At 41.2% G+C, this 24,358-nt stretch overlaps 1 protein-coding gene across 1 annotated transcript in view; it reads left to right on the forward strand.

The window, feature by feature from the left end:
• Positions 1 to 438: 438 nt before the first annotated feature.
• The window catches only part of heg1 (heart development protein with EGF-like domains 1), a 107,127-nt gene continuing 83,207 nt past the window's right edge, over positions 439 to 24,358 (forward strand). The window contains 2 exon segments of the mRNA XM_067987320.1: positions 439 to 511; positions 514 to 951. Coding sequence (XP_067843421.1) covers positions 439 to 511; positions 514 to 951 — 511 coding nt within the window.

Here is a 24,358-nt window from a genome sequence, read left to right on the forward strand (position 1 = left end):
AATTTGATTCCAGATTCCTGAAGTTCTTGAGTTTATCTACAGAGGAGCCAGGTGAACCAATGTGAACACATGTAGAAATAACACAGATTTCATATCTTCTGGGAAGCTCCTGAGTTTACAATATAAATTTCTGGTTTGTGCCCAGAAAGACACCTTTGTTTATTTTTCAAGACAGAAAACTCGCATTAGTTCCCAAGATGATGTCTCTTGGAAATAAAGTGTACCACTCTCTACGGGAATGAAAATTACACTTTCACCCGTTTACGGTATGCTTTTAGCTCCTTGTGGTTTCTTAAGTGGATTTTGAGATATGTTTAGCGTAGCTTCAACTGGAAATCAGCACTGACTGGGGTTTGCTGATGTCAACCCCTAGGAGGAGTCAGTCAGTCAAATCCGCCACCCTGTCTCTCTCTATTACAGTCACTCAGATGTAGCTGGATGAGTTTTACTTCAAGATGGATTTTCACCCTGGATATCATCTACATTGGAGCTGCTGAACTAGCTGGAGTGTGCGGACCGGCTCCGTAAATAAGCTCAAGATCGACTGTTTGCCACACACGGATTTGTCTCCAAGTCGTTTTATTCGTGTGTGTGTGTGTGTGGTGTGTGTGTGTTTGTTTGTTTTGCTTACGGAATCCAGACCCCCGAAGCGATCAGGCATCATCATGGCAACGTGCTCTTTGAATTACCCCATCAGCAGCCTGATGCTGTTGCTGCTCTTCAAACCTCTGTACGTCGGATCGTACACCTCTTATACGGACCGGTCTGGTTTTACAGACTCTACCGACTTGCCAGTGAATTCTACCGCTGAAAGCACAAGCTGGAAAGGGGTGAGCGTTCCGGAGGGCTCGCAGCCCGGCTGGAGGACGCACAGCCCCGGTACGGACTCGCTCTCCACTTCGGGCTGGGGCGCTGATGATCGGAGGCAGTCACCTTCTCAGCCCGGTGGCGGTAAGTCAGCCGATGTAGACAATTGTCTCCCCACCCCAGCCGCACTTTCCCTCTCCAGTACACTTCACATGCCCGGCCCATCCGTTCTTTAACACCGCAACTTACACCAGCAGCGGCTGCACGTGTTTTTTAAAATCAAAAAGTAACTTTTGTTTCGAAAGTCTCCTCCCCTCCTTCAGCTGCTGTACGTTTCACATCTCCTTAAGCGATGTGTCTGCGTTGGAAATCGGTTGTCTTCAATATTAACCTCGAATGTTGTTGAAAGGTTCTTTAGTTCGTATCTGGTTAATGGATTATGCTAATGTATTGTTCCCATCTTCATCACAAGTGATAAAGTAGTAGGCAAAGTCCCCTACAGGTTGTGATGTGAGAATTTAATGTTGCTTCGTCTAAAGGGAATTCCTGGTCAAAATATTAAAATTCCCGAAGCCGTCCTGTACTAACACACTTGCAATGTATAGGCGGAGGATGTCTTGTATCAATCGGGGAAGTTATGGTCAGTTCACCAGTGAAACACCCAAGTCAAAATAGAGCTTCAGTTAAATCTCCGAAAGAAATAGTTAATGGCAATTCAAAAATATAAATTCAGAGTATGTTTTTAGTGATTTTGTGCCAATCGAGGAACAGATCCACTACTAAAATGCCAAAAGTTTAAAATCCTGGATACAGATGATATTGTCAGATTTCTATTCTTTATGATGTCCTGGACTGACTCTTGGCTACGCTTATCCCATTATCTGCCCACCCATGACATCTTCCAGTAGATCAGTTCATTGAGTAGGAGAAACACTCATTTTGGCAGTGCAGATTCAAGAAATTGATCTTTACTTGATTTTATAAATAAGACAAGTATTTTTTAATTAACTGTTACCGTTTAGAAGTACGCTGCTAGACTGGGAATTTGCTTTAAAAGGCTTGTGAAATGAAAAGAGCCTCACACCAGTAACAGAAACACTCAGCAGGTGGAATGAGCAGACAGCATGACCTTTCAGGTGTAGATCGTTCATCAGACCTGCTCTGTTCACTTCACAGGTCCTACTGACCTGCAGAGTGTTTTCTGCATTTTCTGCTTTTTCAGATTTCCAACATCTGTAGTTTGTTGATTTTTATTTATTTGATGGTACATCCCTTTAGGTTGTCATATGTTCTTTCATACATGCAAATTAACCTCGAGTGTTACCATGAGTTAAATATTATTCCAGAAGTCAGTACAATTATAAATCATTTGTGTAAAATAAACTAATTATACAATGGCTATTGTGGAGCCATGTGCAGGTGGATATTGTGGACTGAGTGTGGATGAGCATATTTAGTTACGTTTAAACTTAACATAACCCTGTACTATGCTCTTTGAGTTAATATTTTTAATTGAAAAAAAATATACATTAGGCTCCCCTGATGGATTTATTGATAAAGTTAGCATCTAACTGAGCTATGGTTCCCACTCCTGATCCATTATCCAGTGAGGCCTAAAGGAAAGTGTATCTGTGTGGCTATCTGGCGAAGAATGCTCCCTACTTTCTAATAGCTTACCAACACTCACTCTCCAAGGTCACACATGAAACATGGTCACTTGGGCAAGGTGTTGGATGGCAGATTGTGGCGTTGCACCCATACCCCAACATGAGTGAGTACCTTCAGGGGAAAAGATGCTAATGATAAACAAAGTGATAATGCAATAGTGTGACGAATGCCACAGGTGGCAAGTTAGCAATCGGTTAGTAAACAGCTTGCATTGGTGATGTCACCACAGAGTCATTATGTTAGAAGACTCGTTCATCTGGTTTTTGCAGCATTTATAAACAGATATATGCAGCTTGGCTTGAAGGCTGTGATTTTAGAATTGCAGACTTGGGACCCTGACAGCAAGCATCTGAAAAAGATAGACAACACATATCTCCCCAGAGAAACCCAACAGCAGTACAGAAACAGTACAGTATATCAATGATTTGGATGAGGGGACCAAATGTAATATTTCCAAGTTTCCTGATGACACAAAACTAGGTGGAAATGTGAGTTGTGAGGAGGATGCAAAGAAGATTCAAGGGGATAGACAGGCTAAGTGAATGGGCAAGAACATGGCAGATGGAATTTAATGTGGAAAAATGTGAGGTTATCCACTTTGGTAGGAAAAACAGAAATGCAGAGTATTTTTTAAATGGTGAGAGATTGGGAAATGTTGATGTTCAAAGGGACCTGGGTGTCACTGAAAGCTAATATGTAGGTGCAGCAAGCAATTAGGAAGGCAAATGGTATGTTGGCCTTTATGACAAGAGGATTTGAGTACAGGAGTAAAGATGTCTTACTGCAATTATATAGGGCCTTGGTAAGACCGCACCTGGAGTATTGTGTACGATTTTGGTCTTCTTACCTAAGAAAAGATATACTTGCCATAGAGGGAGTGCAACGAAGGTTCACCAGACTGATTCGTGGGATGGCGGGATTGTCGTATGAGGAGAGATTGAGTAGACTAGGCCTGTATTCTCTAGAGTTTAGAAAAATGAGGGGTGATCTCATTGAAACATACAAAATTCTTATAGGGCTCAACAGGGTAGATGCAGGGAGGATGTTTCCCCTGGCTGGGGAGACTAGAACCAGGAGTCACAGTCTCAGAATAAGGGGTAGGCCATTTAGGACTGAGATGAGGAGAAATTTCTTCACTCAGAGGGTGGTGAATCTTTGGAATTCTCTACCCCAGAGGGCTGTGGAGACTCAGTCATTGAGTACATTCAAAACAGAGATCAATAGATTTCTAGATATTAAAGGCATCAAGGGATATGGGGATAGTGCAGGAAAATGGCGTTGAGGTCGAGGATCAGCCATAATCTTGTTGAATGGCGGAGCAGGCTTGAGGGGCCGGATGACCTACTCCTCCTCCTAGTTCTTATGTTCTTATAAACACCCCATAAAGAAAGAACTTGCACTTATATTCTCTTCACGTCATCAGGACATCCCAAAGCGCTTCGCAACCAATGAATTGCTTTTGAAGTGTGGTCACTGTTTTTATGTAGGTAAACATGGTAGCCAATTTGCACGTAGCAAGATCTCACAAACATCAATGACCAGTTAATCTGTTTTGGGGGTGTTAGTTGAGGGATAAATGTTGGTCAAGACACTTTTCTTCAGATAGCATCATGGGATTTTGTTAATGTCCATCTGATCTGGCTGAACTGGTTGAATGGGCTTCAGCTTAATATCGCATCCAAAAGACAGCACCTCTTGCCATTGCAGGACTCTTCTCAGTACTGCACTGAAGCATAGATTATGTTCTCAAGTCCTGGAGTTATAACAACAACACTATCAGCATAGGAAGAGGCCAATTATCTATCTGAAAACCCTTCAGGGCAAATTGATCCACCCACCAGTGTAGCACAATGAGCACACCTTGGTGCATCTATACCACATTTGAACCCCAACACAAGAAAGGCATCATCAGGCCTGTTCAATTTCTCAACAAGGGGCATATTGTTCCCTTCCAACAGCTGGCAGAGAAATTTCACCTCATCCAGCTCAATAGATACTGTTACCTACAAATTAAACATTTCCTACAGGACCTAGTCAATTTCTAAAATCTCCAATGTAAGCCAACACTCTGGAAATATACCTCCACTCCCTGCCAGACCCTCATATCCACACCCTTTGCACCATTATCATCTCCAAATGAAAAGAGAATGCAGAAAGCCTGAAGGGATCCTGGGAATGAGATCTAGATTGCCAGGTAACAGAGGAGGAATGGAAAGAGAATGGAAACAGACCCTCAGAGCTACCACATGTAGCAGAATGTGCAAGAGCTTTCTCAGGCTAATAGTATGAGTTTAGTGCATACACAGATGCTTCTGAAATTCCACTCCTGCCTGGGGCATGACTGTTGGAAGGGCAGCTACAAATGATGCTTATATTCTGCTTCTACCCTCCTCAAAGAACCACACTGTGGAGCAGTCTGGGAGGCTACAGACATGACAGACTTTACAATTCCTGCAGCCCTGGACATACATTGATTGGGCCTATCCACTGAAGAGGGAGCCACCCTTGCAACAGCTAAATTAGCACAACAGTCACAGTTAGTTACAGGAATACTTAGCAGTCCAACTGGCATATATCCCAGAGATATTTCACCAATGTTTGTTGTGGGGAGATTTGCATTTCTGGAATGGCTAATGTATGGACTCTGCCTGGTGTTCTAGAAGTATCAGATGCTCTGCAGGCCTTTGCTAGAACCCAGCTCACTGCGGGGAAAAATGGGCCAATCCAAAAGTTAATGGCCCCCTCCAGAAGCCCCACAAATGGCAATGACACAACTTGTCAAGACCCCTCTCCATGTGGACAGGACCCTAGATATCCCCTTAGCCCCGCCCTGGGACCATTGTCAAATTACCTTATCCCCCCAACAGTATGTTTTTCACTGTGACTTCTCTGAGTGAGATCGCCAATTTATTATTGAATTGCCTGTTAGGAACAGAATTGAGAATTTTCTGAGCCATCAGAGGGAGAAGACTTTAATGTTTTCAGTCTGAGCCGAACTGAAGATTCATGAATGAAAGGACAATGTGCAAACACCTACTAGAAATCCAGTATTTCTATTTCGAGCTTGGATTTTGAAGATAAGATTACTCTTATACATTTTTGTGAGAACAGAAGTAGGCTTAGATTGGATCTGCTCAACTCACCTTGAACCTTTTAATTAATTACTAAGGAAAGACTCACATCTCTATTTTTTTTGGGTTAAAATAAACCCTGGTCTCCAGATGTGAAGGGCAGTGACAGAATGTAATGGTTAAGGTTGCAATGCACTGGGCCCACCTTACATTTTTCCTCAATTACAGTGACTAGATATATGTGCTTGATATTGTCAAAACAACTCTTCAGGTTTAACTGACAGTTGCATGTTATAGTGAAGCCAGTATTGTACAGTATTGAAGACTATTATGTACGGATCATTTATAGAGTGACCTATTTAATTAAACTAATTTGAACCTGTATCAGGGGATTGTCTACAAAGACCACCTGAAGTCAATTCCAATGTTGGTCATTATAGACAAATTTAACTGCAGTAGTAAAGATCAGAAAATTTAAAGACATATGTTTCTCAGCAGTCAGGTTCAAATAGTAAAGGAAATGCCTCACAAAGCTGAGAAAAGTCAGAGGCAGACACTAGTCTCTTTTACTATTGTGCTGACATATTTTAATGCTTCTGATGATTGTTGAATTCTTAGTTACTATTGTAATACAGTAACCACTCCCTCATTATGTTGCCTTTGGGAGCCATAGGAAAACTGTGCTTTAGCTCAATGAATGTTCCAGAGCGGATGTCTTGTATGCTTTATTAATTATGGAACCATAAATGATGCATGTTATATCAAATGATACTGTAATGAGAGGGTTACTGAAACAGCAGAGCTGTAGGGAAACTCATATACAGTTATGCTGTAGACCAGTTACAGATTATTATTGCATCTATATCCTGCAGGATGATGTTACAAAAATATTTAATCCCAACAGTTCCCAAATGTTATATGCATCAGTTGTAAATATGGAAGTAAAATCAAAGCTATAATTCTCAAACATCCATGAATCTCTTATGGTAGAGTGGACCATCTGTATTCTGAGCAATTCACACTCGAAGTACTACCAAGTACTAAGCTGTCAGCCTTGGCTCAGTGGTAGCACTCTCACCTCTGATGTTAGAAGGTTGTGGGTTTAAATCCCACTCCAGAGACTTGAGCACATAATCTAGGCTAAAAGCTCAGTGCAATCCTTGAGGAAGTGTTGGAGGTACTGTCTTTCAGATGAGATTTTAATCCAAGGCCCTATCAGCCCCCTCAGGTGGACGTAATAGATCCCATTGGCACTATTTGAAGAAGAGCTGGGGAATTCTCAGGCCAATATTTATCCTATTATATTGATGCTGCAAATTGGCTGCTGCGTTTCTTACATACACAGTGACTACATTTGAAAAGTACTTCATTGGAAGTAAAGCGCTTTGGGGCATCCTGAGGTCATGAAATGCAAGTTCTTTCTTTCTTTTTCTTTACTGCTCTGGAGTATTATATATAGATCAGTTCACATGGTGCAGAAGCAACAAATGCAAATAATAATTTGAAGCTTTCACTGTAAGTGCTGATTTTTCTGATTCAAAGTTTTGCTTTCTGGTCCAGATTAAACTTCTGCTGACCTTATATTCACTTCCTCTGGCCCAAAGTCAGCTTTCTTTCTTGATTGCAATTCTTCTGGCTCTAAGTCAGTGTCTCTTGGTACCAAATGCAGACCTACGCTGTGGTGTCTGCAGCTTTATAAAAACCAAGATTCTTCACAGATTAATACTGCTTCAGCATTGCTTCATCAGGATATGAAGTTGTAAAATACATTCAGTGAACTATTTTATTGTTTGCCTTCATGAGGAATTTTTTAAATATTAAAACGGCAGCTACCATGTGGAATTGGTTCTCCTGAAAGCAAGTGTTAACTGATGGATCCAGTCTTGCCCTACGGAATGGTACCTGTTGGCCAAACAATAATACAATGGATCCTAGGTAACTTGATGGTCTTTGGGCAGTTGACTTTTAGGTTATATATTTTAACAAAAGAATAAAGGAACATCTAGGAATTAAATCTATGGTGCAGAACTGCCCCATTTGCTTCACAGAAGTCTTTCAGTAATTTATTCTCTTAAAAGATGTTTGGCATGATTCCTGAGAATTTAGTTCTAAACTTGTACATTTTTGCCTTCTTGAAACAATGAAGTGTCATTGTCTTTACTCATAGAGGCATTGGCAGCTCAGAATGTTTCACTGTCTTAATTGAAGGAGGAAGTATTGAGGCGGGAGGGAGTTGCAACATAAGTTTTTCTCTATTGTGGGAAATAGTATGTGAACACTGATACTTAACAGATGGCAGCGTAAGCTATGGCTTTTGCTAACAGTTGACTACAGTGTCGACCAGTGGGTGTGTTAACTGCTGTGATAATCACTCAATCTGCATTATATTTTAATTAGATCTGTAGGGAATGACTTGTTCTAAAGTGTCCATCCACTTGACTAGAAGTTTGTCCTAGAAACCAAAACATGGATTTCGTTAGAAGCTCCTGGATGGATTATGTTGTCACACAGAAAACTCGCTATTTAGTTAAAATTTTTGTCAGGCTTCAGGGGCATAGGTAGTAAATTTTAAATTGTACACATAGCTAAATGGTGCCCTACTGTCCTAACATGTGCTGGGGGAGGGCTCATAAGCAAGTTTGAATTTTATATAAAAAAGGTACATTCTGGTTAACTAATTTATAGTTATAGAATTTTAATCTTAAGAAAATGTATCAATTTATGTGAGGCTGGTCGTGACAGTACCTTGAAACATTCAGGACTAGGAAACAGGGCTGAATCTAGTTCTGGGGAATGGAATGGGGCAAGTGGAGCATGTTTCAGTGGGGGAGCATTTGGGGAACATTGATCATAATATCATTAGGTTTAGAATAGTTATGGAAAAGGACAAGGAACAATCAAATGTGAAAATACTTAACTAGAGGAGGGCTAATTTCAATGAGTTAAAAAGGGAGCTTTCTCAAGCGGATTGGAATCAAAAATTGGTAGGCAAAACAGTAATTGAACAATGGGAGGCCGTCAAGGAGGACTTGGTTCAGGTACAGAGTAGACACATCTCTACGAAGGGGAAAGGAAGGGCATCCAAAGCTAAAGATATAGAGATTAAAATGAAACAGAAAAATATGGCTTATGACAAATGTAAGTTTCATAATACAGTAGAGAACCAGGCTGAATACAGAAAGTAAAGAGGAGATCTAAAAAAGGGAATAAGAGGGGCAAAGAGAGCATGTGAGAATAGATTAGTGGCTAACATAACAAGGAACCCAAAAGTCTTTTTTTTTTATTCGTTCATGGGATGTGGGCGTCGCTGGCAAGACCAGCATTTATTGCCCATCCCTAATTGCCTTTGAGAAGGTGGTGGTGAGCCACCTTCTTGAACCGCTGCAGTCCGTGTGGTGAAGGTTCTCCCATGGTGCTGTTAGGTGGGGAGTTCCAGGATTTCGACCCAGCGATGATGAAGGAACGGCGATATATTTCCAAGTCGGGATGGTGTGTGACTTGGAGGGGAAGTGCAGATGGTGTTGTTCTCGTGTGCCTGCTGCCCTTGTCCTTCTAGGTGGTAGAGTTCGTGGGTTTGGGAGATGCTGTCGAAGAAGCCTTGATGAGTTGCTACAGTGCATCCTGTAGATGGTACACACAAAAGACACGGTGCGCTGGTGATGAAGGGAGTGAATGTTTAGGGTGGTGGATGGAGTGCCAATCAAGCGGGCTGCTTTGTCCTGGATGGTGTCGAGCTTCTTGAGTGTTGTTGGAGCTGCAATCATCCAGGCAAGTGGACAGTATTCCATCACACTCCTGACTTATGCCTTGTAGATGGTGGAAAGGCTTTGGGGAGTCAGGAGAGGTGAGTCACTCGCCGCAGAATACCCAGCCTCTGACCTGCCCTTCTAGCCACAATATTTATGTTTCTGGTACAGTTAAGTTTCTGGTCAATGGTGACCCCCAGGATGTTGATGGTGGGGGAATTCAGTGATGGTAATGCCGTTGAATGTCAAGGGGAGGTGGTTAGACTCTCTCTTATTGGAGATGGTCATTGCCTTGCACTTGTCTGGCACGAATGTTACTTGCCACTTATCAGCCCAAGCCTGGATGTTGTCCAGGTCTTGCTGCATGCGGGCACGGACTGCTTCATTATCTGAGGGGTTGCGAATGGAACTGAACACTGTGCAATCATTAGCGAACAACACCATTTCTGACCTTATGATGGAGGGAAGGTCATTGATAAAGCAGATGTAGATGGTTGGGCCTAGGACACTGCCCTGAGGAACTCCTGCAGCAATGTCCTGGGGTTGAGATGATTGGCCTCCAACAACCACTATCATCTTCCTTTGTGCTAGGTATGACTCCATCACTTTATAAATATATAAATAGTAAAACGGTAGTCAAAGGAAGCGTGGGACCAATTAGGGACAAAAAAGGAGATGTTCTTGTGGAGGCAGAGGGCATATCTGAAGCACTAAATTAATATTTTGCATCCGTCTTCACTAGAGAAGAGGATGTTGCCATTGTAGCAATAAAGGAGCAGGTAGTAACGATATTGGATAGGATAAAAATAGATAAAGAGGAGGTACTTAAAAGATTGGCAAAACTCAAAGTAGAAAAGTCACCCGATCCAGGTGGGATGTATCCTAGGTTACCGAGGGAAGTAAGGGTGGAAATTGTAGAGGTTCTGGCCACAATCTTTCAATCCTCCTTCGATATGGGGATGGTGCAGGTGGACTGGAGGATTGCAAATGTTACACCCCTTTTCAAAAAAGGGGAGAGGGATAAACTTAGCAATTACAGGCCAGTCAGCCTAATGTAGGTGGTGGGGAAACTTTTAGAGACAATAATTTGGGACAAAATAAATTGGCACTTGGGAAAGTATGGGCTAATAAATGAAAGTTAGCATGGATTTGTTAAAGGAAAATCGTGTTTGACTAACTTGATTGAGTTCTTTGATGAAGTAACGGAGAGGGTTGATGAGGGTAGTGTGGTTGATGTATATATGGACTTTCAATTCAGATACAGTATCTTTAGATTTGTCTTTTTAACATTTTTAGACATGTCAACATTTTTTTTGTATAATGGCCCTATTTGTCTTCTTACCGTTTTTTCTTACCCGGACCCTATTTTGTTTGTATGCTCTGTCCCTTCCTCTCACAATCTGGTTATTCTTACCCCAGTCACTTTCCTGCACTGCTTCTTTGTCTTTTCTCTTTAGCAGTCTAGATTTCTCTCCACCGGGACCCTCCTCCCCCCCTTATTTAAAGCCCTGTCTACCGACCTAGTTATTCAATTCGCTAGAACTCCAGTCCCAGCATGGTTCAGGTGTAGTCCATCCCAACGGAACAGCTCTCTCTTTCCCCTGGTGCCAGTGCCCCACGAATCGAAACCCACTTCTCCCACACCAATCTTTGAGCCACGCATTCATCTCCCTGATACTATTGACCCTATGCCAATTTGCTCGTGGCTCAGGTAATAATCCAGAGATTATTACATTTGTGGTTCTGCTTTTTAATTTAGTCCCTAGCTGCTCAAACTCTCTCAGCAGAACTTTTTTCTCAGTCTTTCCTATGTCGTTGGTGCCTACGTGGACCACGACAACTGGATCCTCCCTCTCCCAATCCAAGTTCTTCTCTAGCCCGGAGGAGATGTCCTTAACCCTGGCACCGGGTAGGCAACATAGTCTTCGGGACTCATACTCCTGGCTGCAGAGAACAGTGTCTATCCCCCTAACTATACTGTTGCCTACTACAACTACCTTCCTTTTTACTCCCCCCACTTGAATGGTTTCCTGTACCATGGTGCCGTGGTCAGTTTGTTCGTCCTCCCTGCAGTCCCAGCACTTGTCCACAAGGGTTGCAAGAACCTCAAATCTAGGGTACGGTAGCGTAGTGGTTATGTTACTGGGCTAGTAATCCAGAGGCCTGGACTAAAATGCAGAGTCACGAGTTCAAATCCCGCCACGGCGGCTGGCGAATTTAAATTCAATTAATTAAATAAAAAAAAAATCTGGAATTAAAATACTAGTATCAGTAATGATAGCCATGAAACTACTGGATTGTCGTAAAAACCCATCTGGTTCACTAATGTCCTTTAGGGAAGGAAACCTGCCGTCCTTACCCGGTCTGGCCTATATGTGACTCCAGACCCACAGCAATGTGGTTGATTCTTAATTGCCCTCTGAAATGGCCTAGCAAGCCACTCAGTTGTAAAAATCTCGCTAGGGATGGGCAATAAATGCCGGCCTTGCCAGCGACGCCCACATCCCGTGAACGAATAAAAAGAAAAAAAAAAATCTATTGGACAAGCGCAGGGACTGAGGCTCCTGCAATTCAACCTCCTGGATCCCCGTACTTGCCTCACTCGCAATCACACCCTTCTGTCTCTGACCATGTGTCAATTCTAAAATATTTAATCTAAGGGGTATGGCTGCCTCCTGGAGCAAAAGGTCCAGGTAGCTTTCTCCCTCCCTGATGTCTTGCAACATCCACAGCTTGGACTCCAGCTCCTCAACTCATAGCCGAAGTTCCTCGAGCTGCAGACACTTACTGCATATGTAGTCGCCCTGGGCAAAAATGTCCACAAGTTCCCACATATTGCAGCAGCAACACATCTCCTGTTCTCTCATTATTTTATTTATTTAACTAGTTAATTTAGTGTCAATCAAATTATTTACCTTGTTTAATTAAGTAATTAAATTAAGTTTAGCTTTTAAAATTTAGTTATATGCCATATGTTAACTTAAAGCTCAGCCCACAGTCACTACCAATCACTAACCTGCCTCACTTGCGATGTCACACTGCAGTTTTCTCTTGTTGCAGGTCTGCTGCTTTTATCTCCGTTCTCGGTCTTCTGCTGCTCAGGTCCGCCACTGCTGTGAGGAAAAAGTTAGGAAAAGCAAGGCAAAGCGGCACCTCCTTCCCCCACTTCACCGAACTCCTACACTTAACCAAACTCTCAAGCACGAAACATTTGTAATAAGGTAGACGAATTAACAGTGCAAATAGATGTAAACGAATATGACATAATAGCAATTACAGAGACAAGGCTGCAGGGTGACCAATGCTGGGAGCTGAATATCGAAAGGTATTCGATATTTAGGAAGGACAGGCAAAAAGGAAAAGGAGGTGGGGTGGCGTTGTTAGTAGAAGATGAAATCAGAGCAATAGTGAGAAAGGATATTGGCTCAGAAAATCAAGATGTAGAATCAGTCTGGGTGGAGTTAAGAAGCACCAAGGGGCAGGAAACACAGGTGGGAGTTGTCTATTGGCCTCCAAACAGTAGTGGTAATGTAGGGGATGGGATCAAACAGGAAATTAGAGATGCATGTAACAAGGGTACTACAGTAATCATGGGTGACTTTAATCTGCATATAGACTGGCCAAACCAAATTAGCAATAATACTGTGGAGGATGAATTCCTGGAGTGTGTATGAGATGGTTTTGTAGACCAGTACATTGAGGAATCAACCAGGGAACAGGCTATCCTAGATTGGGCATTGTGCAATGAGAAGGGGTTAATTAATAATCTTGTTGTGCAGGGTCCTTTAGGGAAGAGTGACCATAACATGATAGAATTCTTCATTAAGATGGAAAGTGAAGTAGTCCAATCCAAAACTAGGGTCCTAAATCTAAACAAAGGAAACTACAATGGTATGAGGAATGAGTTGGCTATGATAGATTGGGAAGCTTCTTTAAAAGGCATGATGGTGGATAGGCAGTGGCTAACATTTAAGGAACGAATGCATGAATTACAACAATTATACATTCCTTTCTGGTGCAAAAACACAAAAGGAAATGCAGCCCAACCATAGCTAACAAAAGAAAATAAGGTTAGTATTAGATCCAAAGAGGAGTCATATAAAGTTGCCAGAAAAAGTAGCAAGCCTGAGGATTGGGAGCAGTTTAGAATTCAGCAAAAAAGGACCAAGAGATTGATTAAGAGGGGAAAAATAGAATATGAGAGTATACTTGCAAGGAACATAAAAGTGGACTGTAAAATCTTTAAAAATATGTAAAAAGGGGTTAATTAATAATCTTGTTTTTCAGGGTCCTTTAGGGAAGAGTGACCATAACATGATAGAATTCTTCATTAAGATGGAAAGTGAAGTAGTCCAATCCAAAACTAGGGTCCTAAATCTAAACAAAGGAAACTACGATGGTATGAGGAGTGAGTTGGCTATGATAGATTGGGAAGCTTCATTAAAAGGCATGACGGTGGATAGGCAATGGCTAACATTTAAGGAACGAATGCATGAATTGCAACAATTATACATTCCTTTCTGGCACAAAAACACAAAAGGAAATGAGGCCTAACCATGGCTAACAAAAGAAATTAAGGATAGTATTAGATCCAAAGAGGAGTTATATAAAGTTGCCAGAAAAAGTAGCAAGCCTGAGGATTGGGAGCAGTTTAGAATTCAGCAAAAAAGGACCAAGAGATTGATTAAGAGGGGAAAAATAGAGTATGAGAGTAAACTTGCAAGGAACATAAAAGTGGACTTTAAAATCTTCTAAAATCTGCAAAAATAAAGAGATTAGTGAAGACAAATGTAGGTCCCTTACAGTCAGAAACGGGAGAATTTATAATGGGGAACGGGGAAATGGCAGAGCAATTAAACAAATACATTGGTTCTGTCTTCATGGAAAAGGACACAAATAACTCGTGAGAAGGAGGAATTAAAGGAAATTAGTATTCGTAAAAAAAATAGTGCTGGAGAAATTAATGGGACTGAAAGCCGGTAAATCCCCAGGACCTAATAATCTGCATCCCAGAGTACTAAAAGAGGTAGCCATGGAAATAATGGATGCATTAGTTGTCATCTTCCAAAATTCCATAGATTATGGAACAGTTCCAGCAAATTGGAGGGTGGCAAATGTAACTCCACTATTTAAAAAAAGAGGGAGAGAGAAAACAGGGAACTACAGACCAGTTAGCCTAACATCAGTACTAGGGAAAATGCTGGAGTCTATTATAAACAATGTGATAACAGGACACTTATCAATGGGATTAGACAAAGTCAACATGGATTTATGAAAGGGAAATCATGTTTGACAAACCTACTGGAGTTTTTTGAGGATGTGACTGGTAGAGTAGATAAGGAAGAACCAGTGGATGTGGTTTATTTGGATTTTCAGAAGGCCTTTGATAAAGTCCCACATAAGAGGTTAGTGTGCAAAATTAAAGCACATGGGGGTAATATACTGACATGGATTGAAAATTGGTTAACAAACAGGAAACAGAGAGTAGGAATAAATGGGTCTTTTTCAGGGTGGCGCAGGGATCAGTGCTTGGGACCCAGCTATTCACAATATATATCAATGATTTGGATGAGGGAACCAAATGTAATATTTCCAAGTTTGCTGATGACACAAAACTAGGTGGGATCGTGAGATGTGAGGAGGATGCAAAGAGGCTTCAAGGCGATTTAGACAAGTTGAGTGAGTGGGCAAATACATGGCAGATGCAGTATAATGTGGATAAATGTGAAGTTATCCACTTCGGAAGGAAAAACAGAAAGGCAGAGTATTACTTAAATGGTGATAGATTGGGGAATGTTGATGTACAAAGGGACCTGGGTGTCCTTGTACACCAGTCACTGAAAGCAAACATGCAAGTGCAGCAAGCAGTTGAGGAAGGCAAATGGTATGTTGGCCTTCATTGCAAGAGGATTTGAGTACAGGAGTAAAGATGTCTTACTGCAGTTATACAGGGCCTTGGTGAGACCACACCTGGAGTATTGTGTGCGGTTTTGGTCTCCTTACCTAAGAAAGGATATACTTGCAATGGAGGGAGTGTAGCGAAGGTTCACCAGACTGATCCCTGGGATGGCAGGACTGTCATATGAGGAGAGATTGGGTTGACAAGGCCTGTATTCACTCGAGTTTAGAAGAATGAGAGGGGATCTCATTGAAACATATAAAATTCTGACAGGGCTAGACAGACTGGATGCAGGCAGGATGTTTCCCCTGGCTTGTGGGTCCAGAACGAGGGGTCACAGTCTCAAGATACGGTGAAGGACATTTAGGACTGAGATGAGGAGAAATTTCTTCACTCAGAGTGTGGTGAACCTGTGGAATTCTCTACCGCAGAAGGCTGTGGAGGTCAAGCTACTGAATATATTTAAGAAGGAGCTAGATAGATTTCTAGACACAAAAGGCAAGGGGTATGGGGAGAGAGCGGGAATATTGAGATACAGGATCAGCCATGATCATATTGAGTGGCAGAGCAAGCTTGAAGGGCTGAATGGCCTACTCCTGCTCCTGTTTTCTATGTTGCTATATTTCAAAAGGCATTTGATAAAGTACCACAAAATAGACTTTTTAGCAAAATTAAATCCCATGAGATTAAAGGGAAAGTGGCAGCGCGGATACAAAATTGGCTAAGGGACAGAAAGCAGAGAGTAGTGGTGAATGGTTGTTTTTCAGACTGGAGGGAAGTATACAGTGGCGTTCCCCAGGGGTCAGCATTAGGACCACTGCTCTTTTTGATATATATTAATAACCTTGACTTGGGTATAGAGGGTATAATTTCAAAGTTTGCAAATTACACAAAGCTTGGAAATGTAGTAAACTGTGGAGGTTAGTAACAGACTTCAGGAGGACATAGTCAGACTGGTGAAATGGATGATGAAATTTAATGCAGAGCCATGTGAAGTGATGTATTTTGGTAGGAAGAATGAGGAGAGGCAATATAAACTAAATGGTACAATTTTAAAGGGGGTGCAGGAGCAGAGAGACCTGGGGGTGCATATACACAAATTTTTGAAGGTGGCAGGACAAGTTGAGAAGGCTTTTAAAAAAGCATATGGGATCCTGGGCTTTATTAATAGATGCATAGAGTACAAAAGCAAGGAAGTTTTGCTAAACCTTTATAAAATACTGGTGAGGCTTCAGCTAGAGTATTGTGTTCAATTCTGGGCACCACACTTTAGGAAGGATGTCATGGCCTTAGAGAGGGTGTGGAAGAGATTTGCTAGAATGGTGCCAGGGATGAGAGACTTCAGTTATGTGGAGAGACTGGAGAAGCTGGGGTTGTTCTCCTTAGAGCAGAGAAGGTTAAGCGAAGATTTGACCAAGGTATTCTAAATCATGAACGGTTTTGAAAGAGTAAGTAACGAGAAACTGTTTCCAGTGGCAGAAGGGTCGGTAACCAGAGGACACAGATTTAAGGTGATCGGCAAAAGAGCCAGAGGCGACATGAGGAAACATTTTTTTACGCAGTGAGTTGTAATGATCAGGAATGCACTGCCTGAAAGGGTGGTGGAAGCAGATTCAATAGTAACTTTCAAAAGGGAATTGGATAAATACTTGAAGGGGAAAAAATTACAGAGCTATGGGGAAAGAACAAGCGAATGGGACTAATTGGCTAGCTCTTTCAAAGAGTCGGCACAGGCACGATGGGCCGAATAGCCTCCTCCTGTGCTGTACCTACTATGATACTATAAAGGCAGAGGATGTTCTGATCAATAGTATCAAAGTAAATCAAAGACTGAATTTACTGCACATTTAAAAAATACATAAATTAGAATGAAACCCAACACCACAAATACTTTAAACATGTACTAAAAGAACAAAATCTCATCCATTGTATCTCATTCCTCTCCCTTTCACCACCTCTCCTTTGCTCATGGAAGGATGGTTGCCTGCTTTATTGTAGCTGATTACACCCTTTGTGTGATTCAGCATCACTCACAGAGCGATGGAATGTGTGGAATGGTGTAAAGGGACACATTTTAGGCACAAGAGTTGCAGCTCAGGAGATGCTGGTTGGTTTCCCTTGCTATGAATGTTCAGTCTATGTTATAGACGAATTACAGTCAGGTGTTACTGGGGCCCACAAGTACCAAATAAAACATTTTTAAATCAAACTATTCAACAATGTACAACTTCCACACATTGTAGGGAATGTGATCATTTGTACAGTTGTAGCAAATCCAATTTATAATGCTTTGCCACACAACCATAAATTCAGGAAGTCAAAAAATTTACAAATCCTGTTTATGCCTGGTTTAAAGGAATGCCATATTTTTTTAAAACTCTAATTCTGAAAGTGTCTCAGAAAGATCAATTAATGAAATGTTTGAAAATTATATGTTAACATGAAGCCTTTTACATGTTTTACTCAATAATTGCATCATTTTTGGTAAGAACACCAACATTTTTACTGCAAGAACTCCAGGATTCTCAATCCACATTAAGTAATTCCCTGAAACATCAAGTTCTTCCAGGGCTAATCCCTTAAAATGTTGCTATTCTGTAATTGTTTTTCAGAACTTGTAGTGACACACAAGAAAACATTTACAAATGATAACAAGATTTTATGTTACTGCTGTCTGACTGAATGGGAGTGTCATTTTAGATGCCAGTTCAGCCCAGAACTCAGAGTAGACTGTGGAAGTCTTGATCTTGTACCTGGCACATGATCATTTTGAAACTATCCAGGCTTTCCTTACAGGGATTGGAAGCAAGTGATCCACAGTCATGAATGTGCCATCTAAAAGATGGCTCCAAGAAGACAATGTGCATGACTGTGGGTGATGACATCCCTATCCGTTGATTGGGGCCCAATGTCTTGCAGATGACACATTAGAGCCCGAACAATGTACAGGCACATCATCCATAAAGACCATACACTCTCATCTTAGAGCTGGCTTTTGGGCAGGATTCTTTCAAATTGGCACCTTGCCTTCTGCAGAACAGACTAACATCATTGTGTAAGCCTAGCTGCTCTCCTGGTATACCTTAGAATCGTAGAATCATAGAAAGGTTACAGCACGGAAGGAGGCCATTTGACCCATCGAGTCCATGCCGGCTCTATGCAAGAGCAATCCAGCTAGTCCCACTCCCCTGCCTTAACCCCGTAGCCCTGCAAATTTTTTCCTTTCAAGTACTTATCCCGTTCCCTTTTCAAAGCCATGACTGAATCTGATTCACTGCGCCCTCCCCTCCTCCCCCAGGCACTGCATTCCTGCATTTCAGATCCTAACCACTCACTGTGTAAAAAAGATTTTCCTCATATCACCTTTGGTTCTTTTGCTAATCACCTTAAATCTATGTCCGCTGGTACTTGACCCTTCCGCCAATGGGAACAGTTTCTCTCTACTCTCCCTGGAACCTTCATGATTTTGAATACCTCTATCAAATCTCCTCGCAACCTTCTCTGTTCCAAGGAGAACAACCCCAGCTTCTCCAGTCCATCCACATAACTAACATCCCTTATCCCAGGAGTCATTCTCGTAAATCTCTTCTGCACTCTCTCCAAGGCCTTCACATCTTTCCTAAAGTGCGGTGCCCAGAACTGGACACAATAGTCCAGTTGTGGCCGAACCAGTGTTTTATAAAGGTTCATCATATCTTCCTTGCTTTTGTACTCTATGCCTTTATTTATATAGCCCAGGATCCCGTATGCTTTTTTAACCGCTTTTTCAACCTGCCCTGCCACCTTCAATGATTTGTGAACACATACCCCTAGATCTTTCTGTTCCTGTACCCCTTTTAGAATTGTGCCCTTTAGTTTGTATTGCCTCTCCTCATTCTTCCTACCGAAATGTATCACCTCGCACTTTTCTGCGTTAAATTTCATCTGCCATGTGTCCGCCCATGCCACCAGCCTGTCTATCACTATCCTCCTCACTGTTCACTACACTTCCAAGTTTTGTGTCATCTGCAAATTTGGAAATTGTGCCCTGTACACCCAAGTCCAAATCATTAATATATATATAAAAAAAAGCAGTGGTCCCAGCACCAACCCTTGGGGAACACCACTGTATACCTCCCTCCAGTAATGAAAAACAACCATTCACCACTACTCTCTATTTCCTGTTACTTAGCCAATTCTGTATCCATGCTCCTACTGCCCCTTTTATTCCATGGGCTTCAATCATGATGACAAGCCTACTATGTGGCATTTTATCAAACATCTTTTGAAAGTCTGTACACACCACATCAACTGCATTGTCCTCATCTACCCTCTCTGTTATCTCATCAAAAAACTCTATCAGGTTAGTTAAACGCGATTTGCCTTTAACAAATCCATGCTGGCTTTCCCTAATCAATCCGCACTTGTCCAAGAGACTGCTAATTCTGTCCCGGATTATCATTTCTAAAAGTTTTCTCACCGCCGAGGTTAAACTGACTGGCCTGTAGTTGCTGAGTTTATCCTTACACCCTTTTTTGAACAAGGGTGTAAAAGTCGCAATTCTCCAGTCCTCTGACACCACCCCCGTATCTAAGGATGTTTGGAAGATTATGGCCAGTACCTCCACAATTTCCACCCTTCCCTCAGCAACCTTGGATGCATCCCATCCGGACCGGGTAACTTATCTACTTTAAGTACAGCTAGCCTTTCCAGTACCTCCACTTTATCAATTTTTAGCCCATCCAGTATCTCAACTACATCTTCCTTAACTGAGACTCTTGCAACATCGTTTTCCTTGGTTAGACACATGCAAAGTACTCAGTTAGTACCTCGGCCATGCCCTCTGCCTCCATGAGTAGATCTTTTTGGTCCCTAATCTGCCCCATCCCTCCTCTTACTACCTGTTTACCGTTTACATGCCTATAGCAGACTTTTGGATTCCCTTTTATGTTGGCTGCCAGTCTATTCTCATACTCTCTCTTTGCCCCTCCCTTTTTTCACTTCCCCTCTGAACTTTCTATATTCAGCCTGGTTCTCACTTGTGTTATCACTCTGACATCTGTCATACGCCCCTTTTTTCTGCTTCATCTTACTCTCTATCTCTTTTGTCATCCAGGGAGCTCTGACTTTAGTTGCCCTACGTTTCTCCCTTGTGGGAATGTACCTAGACTGTACCCGAACCATCTCCTCTTTAAAGACCGCCCATTGTTTGATTACAGTTTTGCCTGCCAATCTATGATTCCGATTTACCCGGGCCAAATCTGTTCTCATCCCACTGAAATTGGCCCTCCTCCAATTGAGTATTTTTACTTCAGTGTGGTCCTTGTCCTTTTCCATAGCTGTTCTAAACCTTATGTTACTATGATCGCTATTCCCTAAATATTCCCCCACTGACACTTGCTCCACTTGGCCGACCTCATTCCCCAAAACCAAATCCAGCAATGCCTCCTTCCTTGTTGGGCTGGAAACGTACTGGTCAAGAAAGTACACTGAAGTCACAAAAATCACTTTAGCAGAAAAGTCCCGAGGAACACATTTACATGACCATCTTTACTATTCCCTTTTCAAATTTCCTCCTACTTTTAAACATATTAAAACCTATACCAAAAACTATCATGGAATTGCCTTTTTAGATGGTATATGCTGCAGGGTTAATAAACGGGGGTGCAATAGTTGAAAAAAAAATCTTCCAATCAATACTACATATCCTAAAGAAGTGCTGTCTTCATGAACAGTGTTTAATAAACCTTTTATTATTTAGGAAGGATGAAACACATGCAACTAACATGATAATATTTTGACATAATTTACATCACATCATATTACGTAAGGAAACTAAAAAAGGCTTTGTAAGCATATTTTATGAAGGCAGTGTTCTTTTAAGCATGTATTCTCTGCAGACTTTACATGCAGACAGTACACATACAGTGTGTGTGGTTAAGCACTGCCCACAAAATAATGGCTCAGAATTTGCTGGAATGACACATTTGGCCCCTAATGCCATAAATTAGATTGTGGTGTGCCCTGGTCCTTCAGTGGTGAATTTACATCAAAATTTGCTGGGGAGCTCATTAGAATACATCACAACAAGGATAGTGATGATAGAATACACCACAACGAGGATAGTGATGATAGAATACATCACAGCGAGGATAGTGATGATAGAATACACCACAACGAGGATAGTGATGATAGAATACATCACAGCGAGGATAGTGATGATAGAATATGCCACAGTGAAGAAAATGACGATGGAATACACCACAGTGAAGATAATGACAATAGAATACATCACAGCAAAGATAATGATGATAGAATACATCACAGCGAGGATAGTGATGATAGAATATGCCACAGTGAAGAAAATGACGATGGAATACACCACAGTGAAGATAATGACAATAGAATACATCACAGCGAGGATAATGACGATAGAATACGCCACAGTGAAGATAGTGATGATAGAATACGCCACAGTGAAGATAATGATGATAGACTATACCACAGTGAATATAATGACGATAGAATACGCCACAGTCAAGATAATGACAATAGAATACATCACAGCAAAGATAATGACGATAGAATACGCCACAGTGAAGATAATAACGATAGAACACGCCACTTTGAAGATAATGATGATAGAATATGCCACAGTGAAGATAATGATGATAGAATATGCCACAGTGAAGATAATGACGATAGAATACACCACAGCGAGGATAATAACGATAGAATACATCACAGTGATGATAATGATGATAGAATACACCACAGTGAAGATAATAGGATAGAATACACCACAACAAGGATAATGACGACAGAATACGCCACAGTGAAGATAATGATGAGAGAATATGACACAGCGAGGATAATGACGATAGTATACATCACAGTGAAGATAATGACGACAGAATACGCCACAGTGAAGATAATGATGAGAGAATATGACACAGCGAGGATAATGACGATAGTATACATCACAGTGAAGATAATGACGATAGAATACATCACAGTGAAGATAATGACCATAGAATATGCCACAGTGAAGATAATGATGATAGAATATGCCACAGTGAAGATAATGACGATAGAATACACCACAGCGAGGATAATAACGATAGAATACATCACAGTGATGATAATGATGATAGAATACACCACAGTGAAGATAATAGGATAGAATACACCACAACAAGGATAATGACGACAGAATACGCCACAGTGAAGATAATGATGAGAGAATATGACACAGCGAGGATAATGACGATAGTATACATCACAGTGAAGATAATGACGATAGAATACATCACAGTGAAGATAATGACCATAGAATACGCCACAGTGAAGATAATGATGAGAGAATATGACACAGCGAGGATAATGATGATAGAATACGCCACAGTGAAGATAATAGGATAGAATACACCACAGCAAGGATAATGACGATAGAATACGCCACAGTGAAGATAATGACAATTTTCGATCACCTGTACAGTATCATTCATCCACTTTTAATTCTGGTTTATAAATGTGCCTCTTTTACCTGTGAGTCTCATTTCGAGAATTTAGTCTGGTTATTTATTTTGTTTTTTTTAAGAAAGTTATTCCTGGGTGTAATGTGGGCAGCACATGTGGCTGCAGGTACCTGAGCTAATGGAAGGCTTCTAAATTGTAATCATTTTCAGATGTTGGTGGGCACATTTATTTCAAAGCTCACATCTGGCATTTTGCAGGGGAAATATAATGGGCCATAATTTGCTGTCAAAATAATGGTGAGGCTAATGTTGCTCGCCGTTATTTATGCGCAGATGCTACAGCAACTTCAGGCGAGGGCAGATGCGTGATTAAACGTGGAAATCCAAAAGAAGCTGTTAGCTTCGTGAAGACAGCATCTCACTTTCTGCCTCACCACTGAGATGCATTCAACGGTGTAAAGTTCCTGTATTTGCACGTTAGAGACAAACTAAACTCGCCACAGAAAGTTAAGTCTTCTCCATTTCAGTCCAAGAACCAATTAATGACATGATAAGTGTTAATTACTGCCAGTCAATCTCTCTGGCACTGAAAATTAACTATTACAAGTGTAGAGCCTCATTCCTTCAGGTTTCAATTGTTGTTGGGAGATTTTAAAAATGTAAAATTTTTAATTTAAAAAAAAACTTTTCCTTTGTCTCTTTTTTCTCTCTCTCTCAATCCAATCTTTCTTTCCCTCTCTTTCATGTCCCTGATTTGACGTTAAATTCACCCACTCTAACTTACACTTCCTTCTCAGTCCTTACGCTGTTAATTTCACAATCTTTCAATCTGATTGGTTAAAGAGGTACACAGTTGCTTGCCCTGTTCACTCAGGTCCTGGATGCCCTGTTTCCTTTCAGCAACTTGCCACGCAAAAATATTAAAAACCTAAACGTGCAAGGGCAAGTCCAATTACCGGCAGATACTGTTCGATGCCCTGCCGCAGCAAATTATGGCCCTTTAAAAACTCAGTGCAAGATTTGTAGGAAGTAATTATTTAATAATTCATTTCTTAGATATCACTGCCTTTAAATTCAGAGCAGCTGCAACTGCAGGGTCTCCAATAGTCATCTTAACTTTTTTAATAGACCGATTTTACATTTGTTCCCTCAACAAAATATTTACTGACGCACTATCCCATTGGTGTGGAATTGAATGTATTTATCAATATTAATTCTGAAAGAAACATATATTTGGATCGATAACTCATGTTAAAATTAGCAATTGACACTGTTAAGGGATCAGAGAATCAATACAAACATTAAATGGCTTTTAAAAATTCAGATCCATTTAACATGTAACCTTCCGGCCAGCTAATATGTTCTAAAGATAATTATTTTTGCATTAGCTAAATAAATCAGTAAAGCTCAGTAAAAAATCTTTTGTTAAGGGAAATCGATCTTGGAGCAATAAATCACGTTGCTGCCAGATCACCAGCGCCATTCTGGTTCAGTCTAAATTCAGCTGTGATCAAAGCAGCATTTATCCAGCAAATTGGACATCGCCATTGATTTTAAAGGGGGGGGGGGGGGTTGGGAGGTGGGGGGCGGGTGGGGTGGGTGCCATAGCCATGATTATAGAATTCTCATTGTTAGAGAGGTTCATGGCATAGGTTTCCAGGAAATTTTGGCATGATGCAAGTAATGAGTCATCCACACTATAATTTCCTG

The sequence above is a fragment of the Heptranchias perlo genome, chromosome 7 (assembly GCF_035084215.1).
Source record: "Heptranchias perlo isolate sHepPer1 chromosome 7, sHepPer1.hap1, whole genome shotgun sequence".
Lineage (NCBI taxonomy): Eukaryota > Metazoa > Chordata > Chondrichthyes > Hexanchiformes > Hexanchidae > Heptranchias > Heptranchias perlo.